At 37.2% G+C, this 19,672-nt stretch overlaps 1 protein-coding gene across 14 annotated transcripts in view; it reads left to right on the top strand.

The window, feature by feature from the left end:
• SOX5 (SRY-box transcription factor 5) overlaps nt 1-19,672 on the top strand; it is a 993,819-nt gene that overhangs the window by 776,540 nt on the left and 197,607 nt on the right. For all 14 annotated transcript variants that reach the window (XM_079938029.1, XM_079938030.1, XM_079938035.1 and 11 more), the window contains 2 exons: nt 7,750-7,922; nt 13,123-13,191. In XM_079938029.1, coding sequence (XP_079794155.1) covers nt 7,750-7,922; nt 13,123-13,191 — 242 coding nt within the window. The remainder of the gene's footprint in view (nt 1-7,749; nt 7,923-13,122; nt 13,192-19,672) is intronic.

Raw genomic sequence — 19,672 nt, forward strand, 5'->3', positions numbered from 1 at the left:
CAGTCATCTCTCTTAAGGCTTTACTACCTCAGAGCATCCTGGAGAAGGGCAAAGCACAAATCAGTCTTCTCAAATGTTTGACTTACGTGATGTCAGCATCTCTGTTTGGGAAACTTCCATAAAATGTTTGCTTGAGTATCTCACTTTTCATCCATATATTTGGAGTTTACATATATTCAGGCTATGATTAGATGTGAATGGGTGGTGAGAGAATGAATTCCTGCTAATCAGCAAATTAAGTAACCAGAACCTATAATGGAATGAAATTCAAACAAGTAATAATTAATGTCCCTTAAAGAGCTTGAAGACAAAGTTTAAAGAGAACAGAGAAGTTTCATTTTCTGAGGCAGCAAGTCCTCTATTTTGTTGGATTTTAACCCATTTGCACCTGAGATGCAGGATGTATTCTCCAAGGTTCTTTATTCTCCTGTGACCTGGGTAATAACTGAGAGCAGAGCAGAGAAGACCGCCTGTTCCAAGCCTTGTGATCTCATTCCATTGGAGGACAAACATTTTTCCCTCCCTCCTTTTCCTCACAAGTCTAACTTAAAAGCAGCAACAGCAGTGATGATAAGCTTAGAGGAAAGAAGCTCAGCTGTCCTTTCAGGCTTGCCTGTGGGGTTAGTTCAGGAAGCTGCAGTACAGTCACAAAAGAAGTTTCTGTCTTTAATTTTGAGTTTTTTAAGCTTCACATTCAGAGCACAAGTTTAGTTATTGTCCTCTGGTTCTGTTAAAAAAGCTGTTTTCTGATGCATTTAAAAGCAACTGTAGATCTTTCTTCTGTTGGGGGCATGGTTGTTAGGTGCTCGGATCAGGTTTGGCAGAAAACTGGAGGAAAAAAGCGCTGGGTTACTTTTCCTATTGACTGCCCGTGACAGTTGCAATTACTAGCCATTGTTCATAGGTGGCTCGAAAGTGGAGAGGATACAATAGTGTGTTGCCCTCTGGGGGGAAATGAATTTGACTTAATGGTTCTTGGGTGGGGGGCGGTCAGACCCTATGATTATGTGCTGCCCAGGAATGTGGTTTTCATACCACCTCAGACGAAGTTAGTCAAGAACAATAGCCCAGCTCTTTGGCCTCTGTTTTTTATGAGGCAGATAAAGGTGTAAGTCTCATGTATGCGTAGACTGTTTTCAGTCAGGGTAGGGAAGGATAAGCATGACCTTTTTTTTAATCTGAAAATATGAACTTATTCAATTATTAGATAATTTATTACTGATAATTCAGAGCAATGTATCTGAGTAGAACCTTTGTATATATTAGGATGTTTACAGCCTTTACAGTATTTACTGAGTCTTCTTGTGGATTGAAACTCTTCTCCTCCATTTACACTGGTCAGTTTTCACTTAACTTTTAATTAGTTCCAGGAAACATGAGTGAGTGAATGAATGCATGTGTGTGTGTGTGTGTGTGTGTGTGTGTGTGTGTGTGTGTGTGTCCATTCTTGAATATCTAAGACCACAGCCAAGTAAGGGCAGAGCTCAGTTCCTAAGTGCTGGCTTCAAGTTGCTGTGAGTGAATTACTTTCAGCATATTTGGACAAAGATTAAACTTACAGCTTGGCAAAATTCAACGAAGTGTTTCTTACGATTACTATTTAAAAAGTGAAAATGATAAACTTTTAAAAAGAGGAGAAATAAATAGCATTTGGTCTGGATAGTTTAGCTGTCAATAAAGAGTTGTCATACGCACTTAAAGTCAATCTCATTTTTCAAGAAACAGTGTGAGTTAGGAAAGGTCACCCATTTCTGAAAGCATAAAATTATTTTTCATGTTAGATTAGAATTTAGACCATTTTATGGTCTGGTACTTTGGAAATGTGAAGTAATTAGGTTTTAAAGTTACATTAGAAACAATTCTCTAAAAAAACACACACAAAAGTACACTGGATTCAGTTTTCCAGAACAAAAGAGTTTGACTAAAAAGGTCTACCGATAGCAAACAGTCAATATGTATTATAAACTGATTAGATGACTACAGACATAATTTGTTTCTTCTTCTCTAATCAGCCGTATAGTGTAACTGGCCATTTACAGAGGTTTCTTTGCCCTTATCTATAGCAGAAGCACTGAGTAATGGTTGTGTGAAAGATGAAGAAATACATTTTATAGCCTCATAGTTACTGAGAAGGGAAAAAACAGTGCCTGCACTCCAGTTGGCAGCCAGTAGCATCACACATTGTTTCAGCTAGCATGAAATTCCATTACACTGAAGGTCATTGCATTGGCACGTCACCTGAGGACAGTATCTGGGGATCCATGGCAGCTTTGACTAATCTAAACAGATCGTCTCTTTTTCAACAAAGCCATTGCAAAATGTGTATTTTACTGACTTAAATTTATTTGTAAAATTATAACAAAAATATCTTCATGCAAAATTCTCTTAAAATATTTCTATTTTGTTCAGGTTATAAAAGCAGGGCATTGTTTGAGAGGTTTTCTGAGTAGGGCACTCAGAAAAGCCTAGATCAGTTTCTCTACCTGCCTTGTTTGAAGAATTCTTCAGAGCCTTGTTTCTTTCCCATTGGTATCCCAGGTAGACCCTTCTCACCCTGCTCAGAATGCATTAATTTAGGCCAGTAAAGTGTTATATCTGGTATTAAGGAAAATGCCAGTTGTAGTCGGTATAATAAAAAATTGGCTTTTTTTGAAAGCTATAATTTTGTTCTTTCTAGAAGATGGGACATAAAGGCAAACACCAAGCAGCTCTAGAATGCCAATAATGGATTCAAGTAAATAATCCATTCCACAATACTATGGTCTTTCAGAACTCATGAATTAAAGTCATGCTATGTAGATTCAACACGAGGATGAAAGTAGATCCCCTCTTAGGTGACATAACATTTTGAGATGAAGGAGATATGTAGATTTAGTATATGGCTTGAAAGAGATGATTCTGTTTAAATAACATTAGACGATTTGAAAATAAGCAGGCTTGGAACAGGAATCAGGTCCCAGGTAATAATCTAGTAAGAGGTATCCTTGGATTTTTATAAATTTAAAACATGGAAACTAAAATCTCAGCATTTAGATATGTAAGGGTTTGTATAACTTTGAAAGCTGTTTTAAACCCATTCTTTTAAAAGTCCAGTAACTATTTAAGAAACACATGGTTTGCTAATTACCTTGTGACTGTTTCATTTGTGCATTTTATATATATATATATATATATATATATATATTTCTTCACATTTTTTCAGAGGGGTTGGAAATGTTGACTATTTTCTGAGGGAACTGTTGTATCTGGAATTTGTTTAACATAAGAGTCAGCCATAAGGAAGGTACATAACATACAGTCATGTACTTTTAAATAAAGTAAATGTTTAATGTTTTTAATCTACTAAGCTTGTTTTATAGTTCCTTGTAGTTGCTTATGAGTAATGTTTTCACTTTTTGTAAAAACTATTTCATAAGAACTGAAGAAAGACTACTGGGGCACAGAATATAAATTTTTAAAATAGGTTTGGCAGTGTCTATAAAAGCAGAAAGCGACTTTATGTTTTCTGCAAATCAGTTACTTGCTCTGTCTTGGGAAGCCAGAGTCCTCATTCCAGTGTATAAACACAGCAAGCGATGGGAAGAGACCAATCAGCCACTGGCTCTCATTGATTTGTATATTGATAATCCAGTTCACCAGTTAAGAAGTTATAGGGCTTCCCTGGTGGCGCAGTGGTTGAGAGTCCGCCTGCCGATGCAGGGGACACGGGTTCGTGCCCCAGTCTGGGAGGATCCCACATGCCGCGGAGCAGCTGGGCCCATGAGCCATGGCCGCTAAGCCTGTGCTCCGCAACGGGAGAGGCCACAACAGTGAGAGGCCCGCGTACCGCAAAACAAAACAAAACAAACAAACAAACAAAAGAGAAGTTATATATACCTTTTACAGCAGGCACTTAATAATGCATATTTTAAGCAGATACTCTTGCATATTTAATCTAGGGTTTATATTTGAAAATAAAAATATTGTCTCCTCAACATTTTTCTCATTTAAAAATACATTCATTCATTTAACAAGTATTCATCTGTCCGAGGGTTGTGAAGATCCTAAAATTAAAATAATTATAAAACCATTGTTTTTTCTTGTAGATGTGGACTCCAAAGCTTATGCTATCCAGATCATTGGATAATAGAATTTACCTAAAACCTTTTCCTCTTTTAAATTAACATTTCTCTTACTAGGGAAGCATGATGTAGTTAAAAAGATTTGGTGTCTTGTTGCCCTGATTCTCTCAAAGACTTGTGGAAATGAGGTTACCTCTTTTGGTTTATTTCCTTATCCCCTCATTTAAAACCAGTTGCATTGATTACATGCCTGTTTATGTACAGCCACTTTGCTAACATCCTTTACAAAATTATTGTAACAAAGTCATTTTATTCCTATTTTATGTAGGAAGAAATTGAGTCTCAGAGAGACCCAAACCACGTGCTTTAGTTGTGACAGGGTCAAGATGTGACTCTAATTCTGTCTGCCTTCAAAGCCTGTGCTCTCTACATGATGCTTGGTAGTCCGTCTTAGTAAAGTTGGAATGGGTGATCTCTAAAATCCTTTAAAACATGAAAACATATTCAGACCCACCACAGCTAGATGAAGAGTCCCTTTGAGAGGCACCCATCGTTAGCCTGCCTCCATGGTGAACTTTCCTTGTAGACTATCTAGCTTACTGTAGGCCCAAAGTTTGGAACCCAGTACGTATTTGATGAATGGATAACCAAGAAATGCCATGTTTCGAGATGGATATTATTAACTACATTCCAGTCTCTAAGTGCAGTAAATTGAATGTGATATTAAAAACAAAACAAAACAAAGCTGTTTTTTACATTTTAAGTACAATACCCAAGTAAGCAGATGGAATAATCTTGGGAAAAGGTTATAAAATTACAATCTCCATTAAAAGGTAGACATTTGTAGTAAGAAATTGTATAGAACCATACTTTTTAAAAAAGGTAAGAACGACCCTTGCTTTCACTGTACAAATGGTAATGCACACGTCTTGTTCCTAACGTCCCAGAAACAAAATATCCAGCCATGGGGTAACAATGGTAAAGACCATAGCTACTTTTCAGTTGTTCCATTTCATTCTGATAGTCGCCCTTAAAACTGATAGCTTTCACGGGAATTTCCTGGCAGTCCAGTGGTTAAGACTTGGTGCTTTCACTGCCAGGGAACTCCCGCAAGTCAAGCGGTGCAGCTAAAAAAAAAAAACCTGATCGCTTTCCATAGTACATATACTTTAAAATCCAAGCCAAAGTCCACCTTTTAAGATATTGAAGCAAAAAGAATTGAACTATTTTTTCAAAATAAATTACAGAAATCGGAAAGAAGGTAAGAATATTTATCGTATTAGCAGTGTACACTAGAATATCAATTTATACTGTCATGTAATACATGATTGCATTCCTTATGTAATTTTAATAGATTCCAACTTCTAAGAGTATCTATATTGCAGTAAAGGATATATAACTAAATTTTATCAAAGTTTGATTGCATTTGTTGTCAATGAAAAAGACCAATGCACAGATGTTTGTAAGTTAGATAACTTAAATATTCCTTTGATGAAATAGAATAATGCCATTCATACCTTCTGATGAGGGGGTCTGACTTTTACTCTAGTTGGATAAGACTGCCATTGAGAAAAGCTTTAGTTGTAAATTTAGAATAACTTAAATTTGTTTCTGTTCATTATATTTTCAGTTCATTCAACAAATACTGCTATCTGTCTTGCCATGTGCTATGTTCTGGAGATGTAATGGTAGCAAATGGAGTAGACAGATTTCTGCCCTTCTGGAGCTTACACTCTAGTAGAGGCATTTTCTTTTTTTTTTTCCAATTTTTTTTTATTATTATTATTTTTTACACCTTTATTGGAGTATAATTGCTTTACATTGGTGTGTTAGTTGCTGCTGTATAACAAAGTGAATCAGCTATATGCATACATATATCCCCATATCCCCACCCTCTTGCCTCTCCCTCCCACCCTCCCAATCCCACCCCTCTAGGTGGTCACAAAGCACCAAGCTGATTTCCCTGTGTTATGCGGCTGCTTGAGGCACTTTCATTAGGCAGAATTTTTAAAGGCAACGTAATGAATGACTTTTAGATCCTTCAGGTGGATTACCAGTTGAAAGCAACAACATTTCCATAAAAAAAAATCAAAGCAATTCGAGTCCTGTCCAAATTATAACACTGATAATCTAAGGAACACCAACAATAATAGAAAAAAAAAAAAACATCCTGGCAAAGATTGACTGTTGCTTTGAATTAAATGTGTGGTAATTTTTTTGAGGGAAGAAACATAATCTCTAGTTTACTTTCAGCATCAAAATTCTAGAACTTTTCCTGTCCTGAGTGACTCTTCCTTCCTTTTACTTTTCCTTTAGTTATATCAAAACTCCCAAAGATTTACTGTGATTTTGATTGTAACTTCAAGCCATATATCTATTGCATTTTGGTAGAATAGAACAATATTGGGGAAATATAAGTTTCCAAAGATTTTTTCTTGTTATTTCAAATGTATTTGAAAGCATCCTTAACTTAAGTAATCCTAATAAGGGTTATTTATCTATTTGCATAGAATCATACATTATCACTCAATTAAGGACTTTTCTCTCATCTTAAGAAGTTTATTTATTTAATTCATTTAAGAAAAGGTTATGGGGTGCCTACTATGTGCTAGGCATTACTCTGGGGACGTAGTATTAAACAAAAAAAGCTAGAATTCTGCTATCATGGAGTTTATACTCTACTGGGAGATTCAATAAATAAATATGTCAATAATGGTACAACATATGGTGCTAACGACTATAATCTTGGATTTAACTGTAATCTTGGGTGGCCATAATGTGATCAGTTAGTTTCCAACTACATTTCATTATTTCATGAGAGCATAAATTTATATTCTCAAACTTGAATCTTTTTTCTGCTAGCTATATTCTATTTTTGAAGAAAGCTTCTGAGTGGCATATGAGAAAACAGTCTAAAACGTGATTAACTAATAGAGTTTTCCTTTTTAAATGTAGAATTCCTTAATTCTGATTCTTCAAGATTCTCTTTTTAAGAAAAGAAGAATCGTATTACTGATAATAATACCCTTGATCTCTTAATAATTGTGGTTATTAAATTTTCATGTTTTGTCTTGCCTCTTTGATTAAAAAAAAAAAAAACTACTTACGGGGCTTCCCAGGTGGCGCAGTGGTTGAGAGTCCGTCTGCCGATGCAGAGGACACGGCTTCGTGCCCCGGTCTGGGAAGATCCCACATGCCGCGGAGCGGCTGGGCGCGTGAGCCATGGCCGCTGAGCCTGCGCATCCGGAGCCTGTGCTCCGCAACGGTAGAGGCCACAACAGCGAGAGGCCCGTGTACCGCAAAAAAAAAAAAAAAAAAAAAAACTACTTAGGGCCAAGAACTGTGTTTTAAGCCTCTTTTTATTTCCATCAAACCCCAGCTTAGAACATTAAGAATAATAAATGCTCAGCCAACAGTTTTTTATTTATTTATAAAAGGGGGAAAACAGCTACAGATTATTACTCATCATAAATAAAAACAATCAAAATATTTGTTCATCCTATTTTGTAATGAGTAAAGAGCCATCACTTTTTACTGTTGAGTTATAATCTAAAAGAAGGTAAGTATATGTTTGTGTGTCAAACCTTACTCATGTAATAATTCTCTATACACCAGAGTCATTGTCATCGAAAAACCACTCTCTTCTTATTTCTCTTTTCTTACATGTTTTATTGCCATCTATTTTCAGGGACTCCCGAAAGCCTCGCTGAGAAGGAGAGACAGCTCATGGGGATGATCAATCAGCTAACCAGTCTGCGAGAGCAGCTGTTGGCTGCCCATGATGAGCAGAAGAAACTGGCTGCCTCTCAGATTGAGAAACAGCGCCAGCAAATGGAGCTGGCCAAGCAGCAGCAAGAACAGGTGAGTGAGAACTAGAGAACACAGTCAGATTCCTCAGGTATCATTCTGCCTGCAGTATATAGGTCACTCTTGGAGGCAAACAAAGATCAGTAAAAGCTTCTGCCCCCTGCCTTGCCTAAAGTAAATAAAAAGGCAAAACACCAAAGCGAGCAAAAAACTCATCTGAAAAAGCTTATTAACTATTTTAGTGGTACATAACTTGGAAGTGATTATAATCGAGGTGAAATTCATGAGCACAGTACCAAAAAGAACCGTGGAGAGTCAAGAGACCATTTCCAGTCAGGGACATTAGGAAAGATTTCATTCAACGTGTTTGGTGTGAACTTGGAAGGCTAGGTAGGATTCAACAAGTGAAGTCAATTTCCAATCATGGGGCAAGAGGTTTGGTTAGGAGGCTATTATGATCATCTAAATAAGGTGTGAGACTCTAAACCAGATAGGGTAATGACCATGGAGAAAGAGAAAGAAGGGATAAATAGGTGGAAGAATTATGGTCAGTTGAATTTTTTAAGTGGGCTAAAGAGAGAGGAAAAGCGTTGAGCCTGGGTAACAGGGAAGGTCAAGAGGAGGGCAGATTTGGAAAAGCAGGTGGTTTTATTATGCGGAATTAGAGCTGTCGTCAGGTTGTCCATCTGAAAGTATGTGAGAGAATAGAAATATCAATTAACAGCTTGGAAGAGAGGGCTGAGCCTCATTTCCTAGATTATCTACATAGAGATGGTAGTTTAAACCACTGGAGAAAGTCAGTTTCATTCATTTATTCAAAATATAGTAATCAAGTGCTTCTTGTGTGCCAGGCACTGTGCTAACTACTGAAGTTACCTCAATTAACCAGAAAGACAAAGCCCCTAATTTCTAGTGGAAAGAGAGACAATTAACAAAGGAAAAGAAAAATTACCAAAATAACTTCAGAGAGTGATAAGTGATTTGAAAAAGTGTCATGAGAGTAATTTAATAAATATTGATTAATATGACAAGTTTGGGTTTTGCCATCTTAGTTTGGGTGGTTGGATCTGCCAGTTAAGCTCAGATCTAAATGACCTATGAGAGGCAGCGGTATTAATATCTAGGGCCAAGGTGTTTCATGCAGAGGAATGACAGGTTTACAGGCCTTAAATGAGAGTAGTGGTGATATCATGAGAAAATGGAAAGGAATTAAGGGAAGAGAGATCTTTGGGAGATGCTGGCGTATAGCCGGTAGGGAGAGGAAAACGAACATATCCAGAAGCAAGAAGCTACTAGAAGTCATTTAGATTCTCATTGTCAGCCTTTAAGCATGGGGCTTCTCTGGAGCTTTAGTAGCAGAAGTCAGATAATAAGAATTGACATGTAGAAGAATGATGCATAGTGGGGAAATGGAGGTAATGCATAAGAAGTATTACTTAAAAGAGGCTTGGTAGTCATGGGAAGGAAAGACAGAAGGTGTCATAGGGTGAGCTTACATATAAAGATGGTACATCTTTTCTAGGACTAACTTAGTTTACCGTCCCATGTTCTGCGTTTAGTGCACTCACCGTCTTAAGTGGAGGAGGGCTGTTATTTAGTCAAGGGTACTTTTGTATCTACACAAATACTGCAAAACCTTCTAGACAGCTGTCAAAGTGTAAACTAGCAGAGTTGAAAGAGGTGGAGGAACATTCAGATTACATTTGAGGAGCCCTCCTTTCCTTCTGTTTACTTTTCTCTACTTGATGGTTCATCTCTGCTTGAAAGATGATATTTTTATTTTTAATGAAATGCGTCACCGTCTTCCTTAAGTATATATTTAGCCTGTTATTGGAGATGGCCCTTATTCCTCTTGCTCTACCCCTGTGATGAAACAGCTCAGAATGATTGCCCATGACAGTCTAGAAGAACACCACTCTTTTCTTGATCATAACCCTCGATACCTTCAGACATCTGAATTCAGAAGATCCTAGGAGCCTCTGAAACTGGAACTCAGATGGGGATATTTCTTTGTAGAGAAGCCATACTTCGATGGGCCTGAGGACATGCTTGTCCTAAAAAATCTGAGCAATTACTAATGGAGAGCAAGGCTCCTTACTTTCTCTTTCACACTCTGGCCCATCCTCAAATATCATCAACAGATTCTAGAATTTTTTACTTACTCTGACATTCTCCTTAGAACTTCAGAAATCCTTACGTTCTTCCAGAAATTCTCCACTGTATTGGAGCGTTGCCAGGCAATGCTGCCTATACAGCCTGAGAGAAGATCCCTCCTGAGAGCTACCGGTCAGGTTCCTGGAGCCCGTTCTGCTCTCCCAGATCCTCTCCGCCGTGCAGTGCTGGCTCACAGCATCACCACTCTGGTAGTCACTGATCTTTTCATCGGGACACAGGGATATTTCTGAAGGACACTTAGTATTTATTCCTTAAGATTCAGGTTAGGTTTCTCTCACCTTGAGAACTCCTTTACTGACCCTACTCCCAACACTCCCTAGTCAGTACACTGTGTCCCTACTCTGTGCTCCATTCCACATTCATCTTTTCAACAACTTTCTGTTGAGCACCAATTTGATGCCAGCTTCTGTTTTAGTTAATAGGTTACAGCAAGGAATAAAACAGACCAAAATACCTCGTGTATTGAATTCTAGTTGGGAAGAGATAGACAATAAATAAGTAAAATATATGTTGAAAATGAAGCAGAAAAATAGGGATGAGGGTGCCAGGTAGAGAGATAGGCTCTTTTAAAATGACTGCTCAGGGCTTCCCTGAGCAGTGGCGCAGTAGTTAAGAATCCGCTTGCCAATGCAGGGGACACGGGTTCGAGCCCTGGTCCAGGAAGATCCCACATGCTGCGGAACAACTAAGCCTGTGTGCCACAACTACTGAAGCCCGCATGCCTAGAGCCCATGCTCTGCAACAAGAGAAGCCACCGCAATGAGAAGCCCACGCACTGCAACAAAGGGTAGCCCCTGCTCGCCACAACTAGAGAAAGCCCAAGTGCAGCAATGAAGACCAAACGCAGCCAAAAAAAAAAAAAAAAAAAAAAAAAGAAGACTGCTCAGGGAAGGCCTCATTGATAGGGTAACAGCTGAGCAGAGACTTGTAGGAGGTGAGGGAGTGACCAATGCAGTTATCTAGGAAAAGAGTGTTCCAGATGGAGGGGAAAGCAAGTGCAAAGGCCCAGAGGCAGGAGTGCCCTCAGGAAATAGGAGTACCCTTGGTGTGTTCAACAGACAGGAAAGTGGAGTGGCAAAGGGAAGAGAGAGAGATGACGTCAGAGAGATAGCAGGAGGCCAGCTCATACAGGGCCTTGCAGGCATCATATGGAAACTGGCTTTTACTCTGAGCGAGACAGAGGGTTTTGAAAAGAGGAATAACACAACACAACTTATATTTTAAAAGGATCTCTCTTGGTGCTGGTTTATAGTAGGCTGCAGGGAGCGAGGGCAGAGGCAGAAAGAGAAGATAGGACGCTATCACAGCAATCCAGGCAAGAGGCAGCAGTGACTTAGAACAGGAGGAAGTGTGGAGGGCTATGAGGTGGTTAGTTTCTTAATAAAATCTTAAGGCACTTATAAAAGGATTTAAATATCAGCTGAAATATTGATATGTGGGAGGAAAGAACTGGACTTAAGGAAGAGAGTGGTATTTCGTTTTCTACCTTTTCCTTTCCTTTTCTTCAAAGAGAGAAAAAGGAATTTCTTTAGGCTGTATTCCTAAGATAAAACAAAAGCATTAAAATAATTATAATTGTACCAGCGTACATAGGGGAAATAAAAAGTTCATTGTGCAGCCATGTAGATCCAACCTCATCATATAGGTTCTTTACTTTCATTCATAGTAATGGACTCTGCATAAATTTTTTCCTGAATTTTTTGCTTTCTGATACAGAGGTTAAGGGATATACTTTCCTAATGAAAACGAGAGTGACCATAGCATTGAGAATAAGAATTAGAGCGTATTTGTAAGGCAGCTATAAGTTTCATGAGAAGTTACATTCTTGTGAGAAGGTTTCCTGCCCCATCTCATGAAGTGTTTAGAATTTCCTTCTTGTCTCTTCACTCATGCAGTCTTCATCAAGTGTTCACTCTGTACTCTTTTTGCTTCAGGCTTTGCGCAAATGGTGAGAGCAAAATCTACGTGACCCCTAACTTCACCGTATTTATGAATTTCTACCTAGGAGACAGAAACCTGTTAATTAAAGCAAAAATGAAAATAAATATAACATCATAGCATGTGGTATAGTATCAAGTAGGTAGAGGATGTTATGAGAGTGAAAAACGGGGCAGTTGTGCTCGTCTGGCTTAACACTTAGGATGAACACACTGAGGGCTAATTCCTGAGTTTAGTTTTGAATCTGTGGAATTTGTAGTGCCTTTGAGAATGTTGTTGGATAAATGGGTCTAAAGCTTAAAGCAAAGATCCAGGCTAGAGAAACAAATTTGTGATCACTTGGCGTACGTGTGGATGTAGGTATAGAGGGAAAGGAATAGAGTCTAAAGTGAGCCTACAACATTGTGTGACGGGAGAGAGCCATTGACAGTAACTGAGAAGCATCAGACTCAGAGGTAGGAGCAAAACAGGGAAAATGTGATGTCATAGAAGCCAAGGGAGAAAGTTCAGGATCAAGGGAAAGCGCTTGAGTATTGAATTCTGATGAAAAGTCAAGCAGTGAGGACGAGAAAACACTTCAGAATTTAAAAAATTGGAAGTGACTGGTGACTTTATTAAGAATCCTGTTAGTAGAGACCAGAATTGAATGTGTTGAGGACTCGGCAGTCAGTTTGTGAGAGGCAGAAATGACAGTGTTTACCAAGACACAAAAGCATACCAGAACCTCACTAAGGAATAGAGCATCTTACAGTACCTTGTCCTACTCTGAACTCTTTGGCACACACCCTCCTGTTTGTGAAATATTCTCTTTCTTTTCCAAGGGCTGAACACGTCAGAGGTAGTACCTCCTTAACATACTGCCAGGAAGAGGGATTTTGGAAACTCCAGCATTTCACACTGGATTGGACCACTGTTGTTGTGTCTTAAGCTTCGTTTTCCAAAAGAAGCATAACTGTTCCTAAGTCTAAATATCTTGTGTGATCCTACTTAAGGATGAATTGCTGGTCCTGTAGGGGCGCAGGCACATCTATCTTCATAAGCTTAATCAGTGTCACATCAAACTTTGAGACACAGAACATTGGTAATTTCCCCCTGGGACTGTAATATACTCTTAAATTTTTCATGTGCCATTTCTCCGCAGATTGCAAGACAACAGCAGCAGCTTCTGCAGCAACAACACAAAATCAATTTGCTTCAGCAACAGATCCAGGTCAGAAATCATAATTTCATACGGACTTCCAATTAAGAAATAGATTTTGTTTCTCATTTTCAGGTGACCTGACTGAAATGAGCTCCAGAATAAAAGTTACTTTCAGCCTGATCATGACGTGTCACCCACGTGCCATGAGAATCTTGCACACGGTGGCTCTGTCACAGGCCCGACTGTGTCGCGATGTTTTAGGGGAGACAAGCTGATGGTAATTTTTATCCTACACGGAAAGGAAATTATTGTAGAGAAATGTTTCATTTTCTCTATTCTTTAATGTTTAATATGTGCCTGGAAATGTTCTTAATGGGGGAGGTGCAGGGGAACCAAAGCAGAAAGGTTTTCAGTTAGACGTCGGTGGCAGGGAGAACTTTTTACAGTAGGCTCGAGAGCCACGTGTGATCAAGGTGGAAGTGAGGGAGGGTAACGATTTGGTGTTCAAGTCGAATTTCACCCTTCATACTGCGTGGAGAAACGAAGACTGAGGGCTCTATAACCTGCATATTTTTCTTCTGTGGAAATTTGCAATGATGAGAAGCAAAGCTGCCAGGGATAGCCTGTCTCTACCACTTGCTTGTGGCATGCGTTTTGCCAAAATTTGTTCCCTTTTCTGAAAATTCCCTTTCTGAAAGCACTCATTTTGTAGAGTATTTAGGAGGATTTAATAAAATCATGGATGGAGAGCTTTAGCATAGTGTCAAGGCACATAGTAAGTACTCAATACATACTTGCTATGACTAGCAAGAAGAGGACACTAGTTCATGGAGCAATGACTCCAACCTTACGGGACATCATCCATCGGAAATCAACTGTTAGTTTTGCAGTCAGCTTATCTGGGGAGAAATTCATCATTCTCTTGAAGCTGTATCTTGAGAATCCAATATATTTTATTAAGTGTAAATATAAATGACAGAAGCAAACATGTCAAAATTATTTCATCCACATGTTTATCATGTTTAGACTTATTTGCCAAAAAAGTTTATCCCATTTTATCTAACTGGGTCAGCTACACTTAACTTCTTTACTGTGGGTTATATAGCCCAGTCAAGGTTTACTCATTCTTATTCTACCTGAGATTTTAATGAGCACAGTTTCAGTGAGACAGAGAAACATCAGTGAAACGTTCCATCCAAGACTCTGTGCCTTCCTTAATTGCGAACAGCATATTTCTAATGTGATATTATCTGTCTGTCCATATCTGGAGTGTGGTTGTTCATTCAATGGTTTAAAACTGTTTTTCGGGTTTCATGTTTAGCCTAAGCCTGCTGCCTTTGAATGTAATTTTAGTTGATGGTACGAGGTTATCTACACTTAAAATGTTTTTGATTATTGAAAACCAAAGATAATAGAATTATTATGGCAATTTCTCTTTAAAAATCAGATACAATTCCATAGTGAGTGGTGTGGTCCTTTGCAAGTCACTTCGTTTCACTGTGATTTGATGAGGGTACCAATGGTTTTAAGTGTTTATAATTTTTATGAGATTGAGATAGTCTTTTGTTAAATAGAATTGCAAAAATGTGTGTAAACCCGTATTATAAATATGTAGAAGGCTCAGTCAGCTGTGTTTTCTGACCATATAAATTGTGCAACACCTTCAGTACTTACTTGTTTTGCAATTATTCCACAGTTATGACCACTGCGTTCATAATGTGGATTTAAAGCTCTGTCATAATAGCAAAATGTTGAAATTGGAGGATTTCTTGCTCCAGAGCATGGAGCATTGTACTTTATAAGGCAGAGCATTTTTTAACTGAAGTACCTTAAACTATTCTAGAAATGACATGACTATAGAAACTGTATGCCAGCGAGCTGGAGCCAAGTTTAATAACTTGCCCAAGATCACATGACTAGTTATAGGTAGAACCAGGATCAGAAGCAAAGTTTTCTGACTGTTAGTTGAAATTTTGCTGAGTATGAGAATTTTAAAAGCTTAGAATTTCTATTTGATCAAAATGTTATGCTGCTGGCCTCCACTAGTTCACAGGGTAGACCAAAAAAAAGCCAGTAGTCCCTAAAGGAAATAATGTCACACTGACAGTAATTTGGGGGAAACATTAAAAGATGCTGAGATACTATATCTGTGTATTTGTCCTCTTTTCTAGTGTTAGTACAGATAAATGATAACGACGGAGTCAAAACCCATCACGCTATTATTTAAAAAAAAAAGCCTGGGAATGTTTCAGGCAAAAAATAAATACCGAGCAAGAGTGACAGTCTGAAAGGAATTAATTTTCACAGCTTCTAGTATATTCATTAACTGAAATCATAGTTCTAAAGTATATTCTAAAGTATATTTTATAAATTGTTAATTTGGAGCTGTCTAACAAACACTTAATAGTTATGAAAATCACAATATATTTAAATTAGTCTATTGAGAGATATGGGAAGCACTGATGTAGGGACATATGTAGAAACAGAAGATTAAAAACATAGAAGAGATCCTTTTTGGTCCCCACATAAATCTTTAACCATATTTCCTCTATAGAATTTTTTCTCTCCCTTTTCTTCTTTCTACTTCCTCCTTTTCTTTGTCAGCATAGGATAAGGAGGGAGAAGATTAAAAATCAAATCTGCTATAGTAGAAGGCAAATTAAATGTATAACAAATATTATTATGAAATGGATTTTTGTCAATATGTAATCAATGCTCACATAAGAATTTACCATAGATTAAATTTTCTTTGATATCTGAAAATATATAGTGTCTTTTGAATTTGATCTACTTTTTTTTCTTTCTTAAATATGGAGCCTTAAGACCTTGTAGAAAAAAACATTCCACTTACGTTATTCATCCTGATTGCATTTTTTAGATGTTTTGTGCCATTGTTCCTTTGGACCTTAGAAAACAATGCATTCTAGTTCCTCTCTTGATATAATAGTGGACTGCAGTGTTACTAGCCCACAGTTAGGGCTACATTTAAAATGTTTCTTTCAGCTATAAATACACAAGACGTTAACTTGGTTCAGATATTGGGAAAGTTATGCAATACGTTAGATGGTCTAAGCAGATCTGTGAGATGGATTAGATTGATAGGTAAGAGAGCAGAATGAATTTTCACACTTGATAGCTGTGTTAAATGACAGGAGGGTGATGTGCCCTAACATTTTCCTCATTCTTTCCTCTCTTTAAAGGAGAGGTTAATTTAGTCATCTTTATTCCATTCGAAGTATATTTCATTCAAGTTTAAAAACATATGAACAAGTTTGTACGTGTGTGTATGAACAGACATTCACATATTCTAATGACCCAGGTTACTTAAAAGTTCTCTTGACCTGTTAATTCTATTTTCTTTCAACTCCAGATGAAAAGAACGGTGGTAAGTTTTACTCTGCAGTTATTTGTTGAAAGAGAAAAAAGCCATAGGAATTGGCAAATTAGCCAGTTTATTTAATTACTTAGGGTCAATTCTTTATGAACTGTTCTTATCTCTTTAAAAAGCAACCTTGGCTCTAAAATTGCATGATTCTAATTGGGTTGAAAACTCAATCTACATTATTTCTTTATAAAGACTTTATAGAGTTATAGCCTTCTTCCAAGTTTATTCACATAACTCATGAGGATTAAAAGAAGAATTAAGAGAATTTTCTGTCATTCTTTACAAGATCATGAATCAGTTCATTCTACAAATAAAATCATGCATAATATCAGAAACATCCCATCTTCCCTCAAGAATTTGTCTCTTTCTTTATGAGACCCTTAATTTTAGGAACACTAAGAAGGTTTAGTCTTCCTTTTCTACTATTCAGCAATATTTTTCTTTAATGTTTTTGTTTATTGTCCTTAAAAAAAAGAACATCTTTGCACTTTTACTTACTGTATCTAGCTAACTTTTAATGCACATTAATACATAAGATGAAATTTGTAAATATTTCAGAGAAAAATACCCTTCTAGATTTTTTGAGGGTAATCTTTTTTTTTTCTTTTACTCTATTGCTTGTGCTATAGTGCCCATCTTCAGCAGTTTTATTTCCTGACTTTTTTATAATAAGTCAGCCTGTTTCTAATACTGTTAGATGGTTTATGTTTCCAGCAACAATCCTAGACGAGTGGTTCATCTTGACCTGATTCACTGTTACCAAAACCTTTTAAAGTAAATGAATGAGTGACCTCTATTCAGCGTCCATCATGGCAACAAACTGAATGTTCCTGAAGACTCAAGTTCTCTTTTTGTCTTGAAGCTTTGTATAGGACACGGTTTCTGTAGCTTTGGGTGTGTGTTTGGGGGGGCCAGGGGAAGCATGTCCTAGTTTTAAATTTCTTACCCTTTTTCAATAATACTTAATGGAATTTAAAGTTCTTATTAGCATCTTAGAGGGTCAGTCCAACAACATGCTCTAATATGAAATTGACTTCAATATTTTTAAGGGCGAATTTAAAGATATTGTACTTCTTTTCAAATGCATAATTTCATGATTCCCATACTGGAAGCTCAGTGTTTAAACTGTCATAAGAGATGCTACATATTTGTTGCATTCCCTCTTCTGACAAACTTTTCCAACTATCGTTCATTGTGTTCTCTTGGGGGCAAAGAATTGGTATTTAATAACCCCCTGTCATTGTTTCTGATTCATAAGGTAAGCACATGCAGGACTAATAGTAGCTTTGGGTCACTGATTCTGTCTGGAGCTAAGGATTAAGCAAAGGACAAATCTCTGTTCCTTTGTATTCTTAGTTGTGCAGTGTATATTCTGTAGTATGTAGGAGAGAGCTTGATTCTTTAGGTGTTACAGGATTATATTTAACTGTATGAAACTTAAGTGTATTCAATGGTTAAACAAAAAGATAGAGAGCAGGTTCTATGGATTTAGACATACTCATGTTCAGTTTCTGCATCTTTGTACCTCATCTGCTATGTGATCTTGAGAAAATTGCTCAGTCCTTCTGAGTTTCATTATTCCCATCTATTAAATGGGAATTATAGTACCTAAGTCACACCTGGTTAGTCTGAGGATTAAATGGCATCATCCCTGGCATGTAATGAGCACACAATGGTAAAAGTTTTTGCCTAAGTCATTTGAAAAACTTTTTTCTGTTTTTCTGATGATGGACAATTTAATGAATATTTCCATAGAGGAGAATTTCTAGGAAAAAGATATATAACCTACATGGCAGTAGCCACTGAAAAGTGTAAGTTCACTCTTCCAAATTTATATGATTTTAGAACTACGGCAGATTTTTAGAAAGCCTTTATTTAGACCTATGTCTCATTTTGACATTTGTAAAGTGAAACCAAGTAAGGTTAGAAGATTTTCCCAAGGTCACATAAGTTGTTGCTTGTGGAACCATGGCTGGATTCCAAGTTCCCCAAGTCTTGGTCATTTTTATTTCACCAATATTCTGCCATTTAAGGCTTCATGGCCAAAGTTTTAAAATGAGTTTTCTTTCCCTGGGAACTTATTCCTACGAAGTAAAAATACATCTTGACTTATATACAGTTGAATGATTACGTTGCAGTCATGGGCTCAACCAATTTGTGATAAAGGTTTCATTTTATTGGAGCCAAAGTTCTCTGAGCTCATTAAGAGTTTTGGTAATTCTTGATAAATTATTATGCAGAAGGAAATCCATTGAAATATTGCATTGGAAACATAATAACGTTAAAGGTGAAATAATAGTACCTGACTGACCTGCTGATTTATGATTTCTTTCTCTGAGTGTGGTAAGTCGGAAGCATTTTACCCCCCTCAACAAGACCCCACACATATACATGAGCACAAAGAGATTGCAAAGTAACCTTGTCTCTTTAGGAAACTGGAAATGCCAAGAATAAACACCATATAATTAAGGTAGCATTTCAACCTAAGAAGGAAATGCATTAACTCCTTGAGCTCCGACTAATGTTTTTCTGTATGAAATACAATATACCACCACTGGGAGGATATAGTTCTTGACATTCAGATAGATTATTAGAGGAGAAAATATGGAGATACAAAGTACCAGCTTTCGAAATGACTTTCCTCTCTTCCTTGTACTTTCTGGAAGGAGAACTTCCTATTGAGAAGATGGGTGTTCTCTCCTAAAAGAGCAGTGATGATAACTGCAGGTCTGTCCTTTTACTCAGAGGGAGCCACTTTAAAATCCTTTAAGCATTGTTTTTTCTTTACGTACGTCTCCTGGTGATTACCTAATGATAGAATTTCAGCCATTCATATGATTTCTCTGTCTGGACAAACCTGCTTTTGTAGATAGAGATACAGATAGATTGATATGCATATATATTTTTAAATTTGTATTGATATAACACATACCTGATGGCTAAAAGAGTACAAGAGAATAATGAAAGCAACCATCCGAGCCCAGTCCTCTGTACTGTGCCCAATCTTTTCACTCAGAAAAGATTTCCTTAAAATCTGTTTTTCTTTAATAGCCTTCTAGTATTTATTATACTTCTGTATATCAAATATTATTATAGTGCCGTTTCTGACTTATCAACTTTAAATATCATTAACTTGGAAACTGGAAATTAATTCTGGTATTGCCA

This window comes from Stenella coeruleoalba, assembly GCF_951394435.1.
Source record: "Stenella coeruleoalba genome assembly, chromosome: 11".
NCBI classification, from domain to species: Eukaryota; Metazoa; Chordata; class Mammalia; order Artiodactyla; family Delphinidae; genus Stenella; species Stenella coeruleoalba.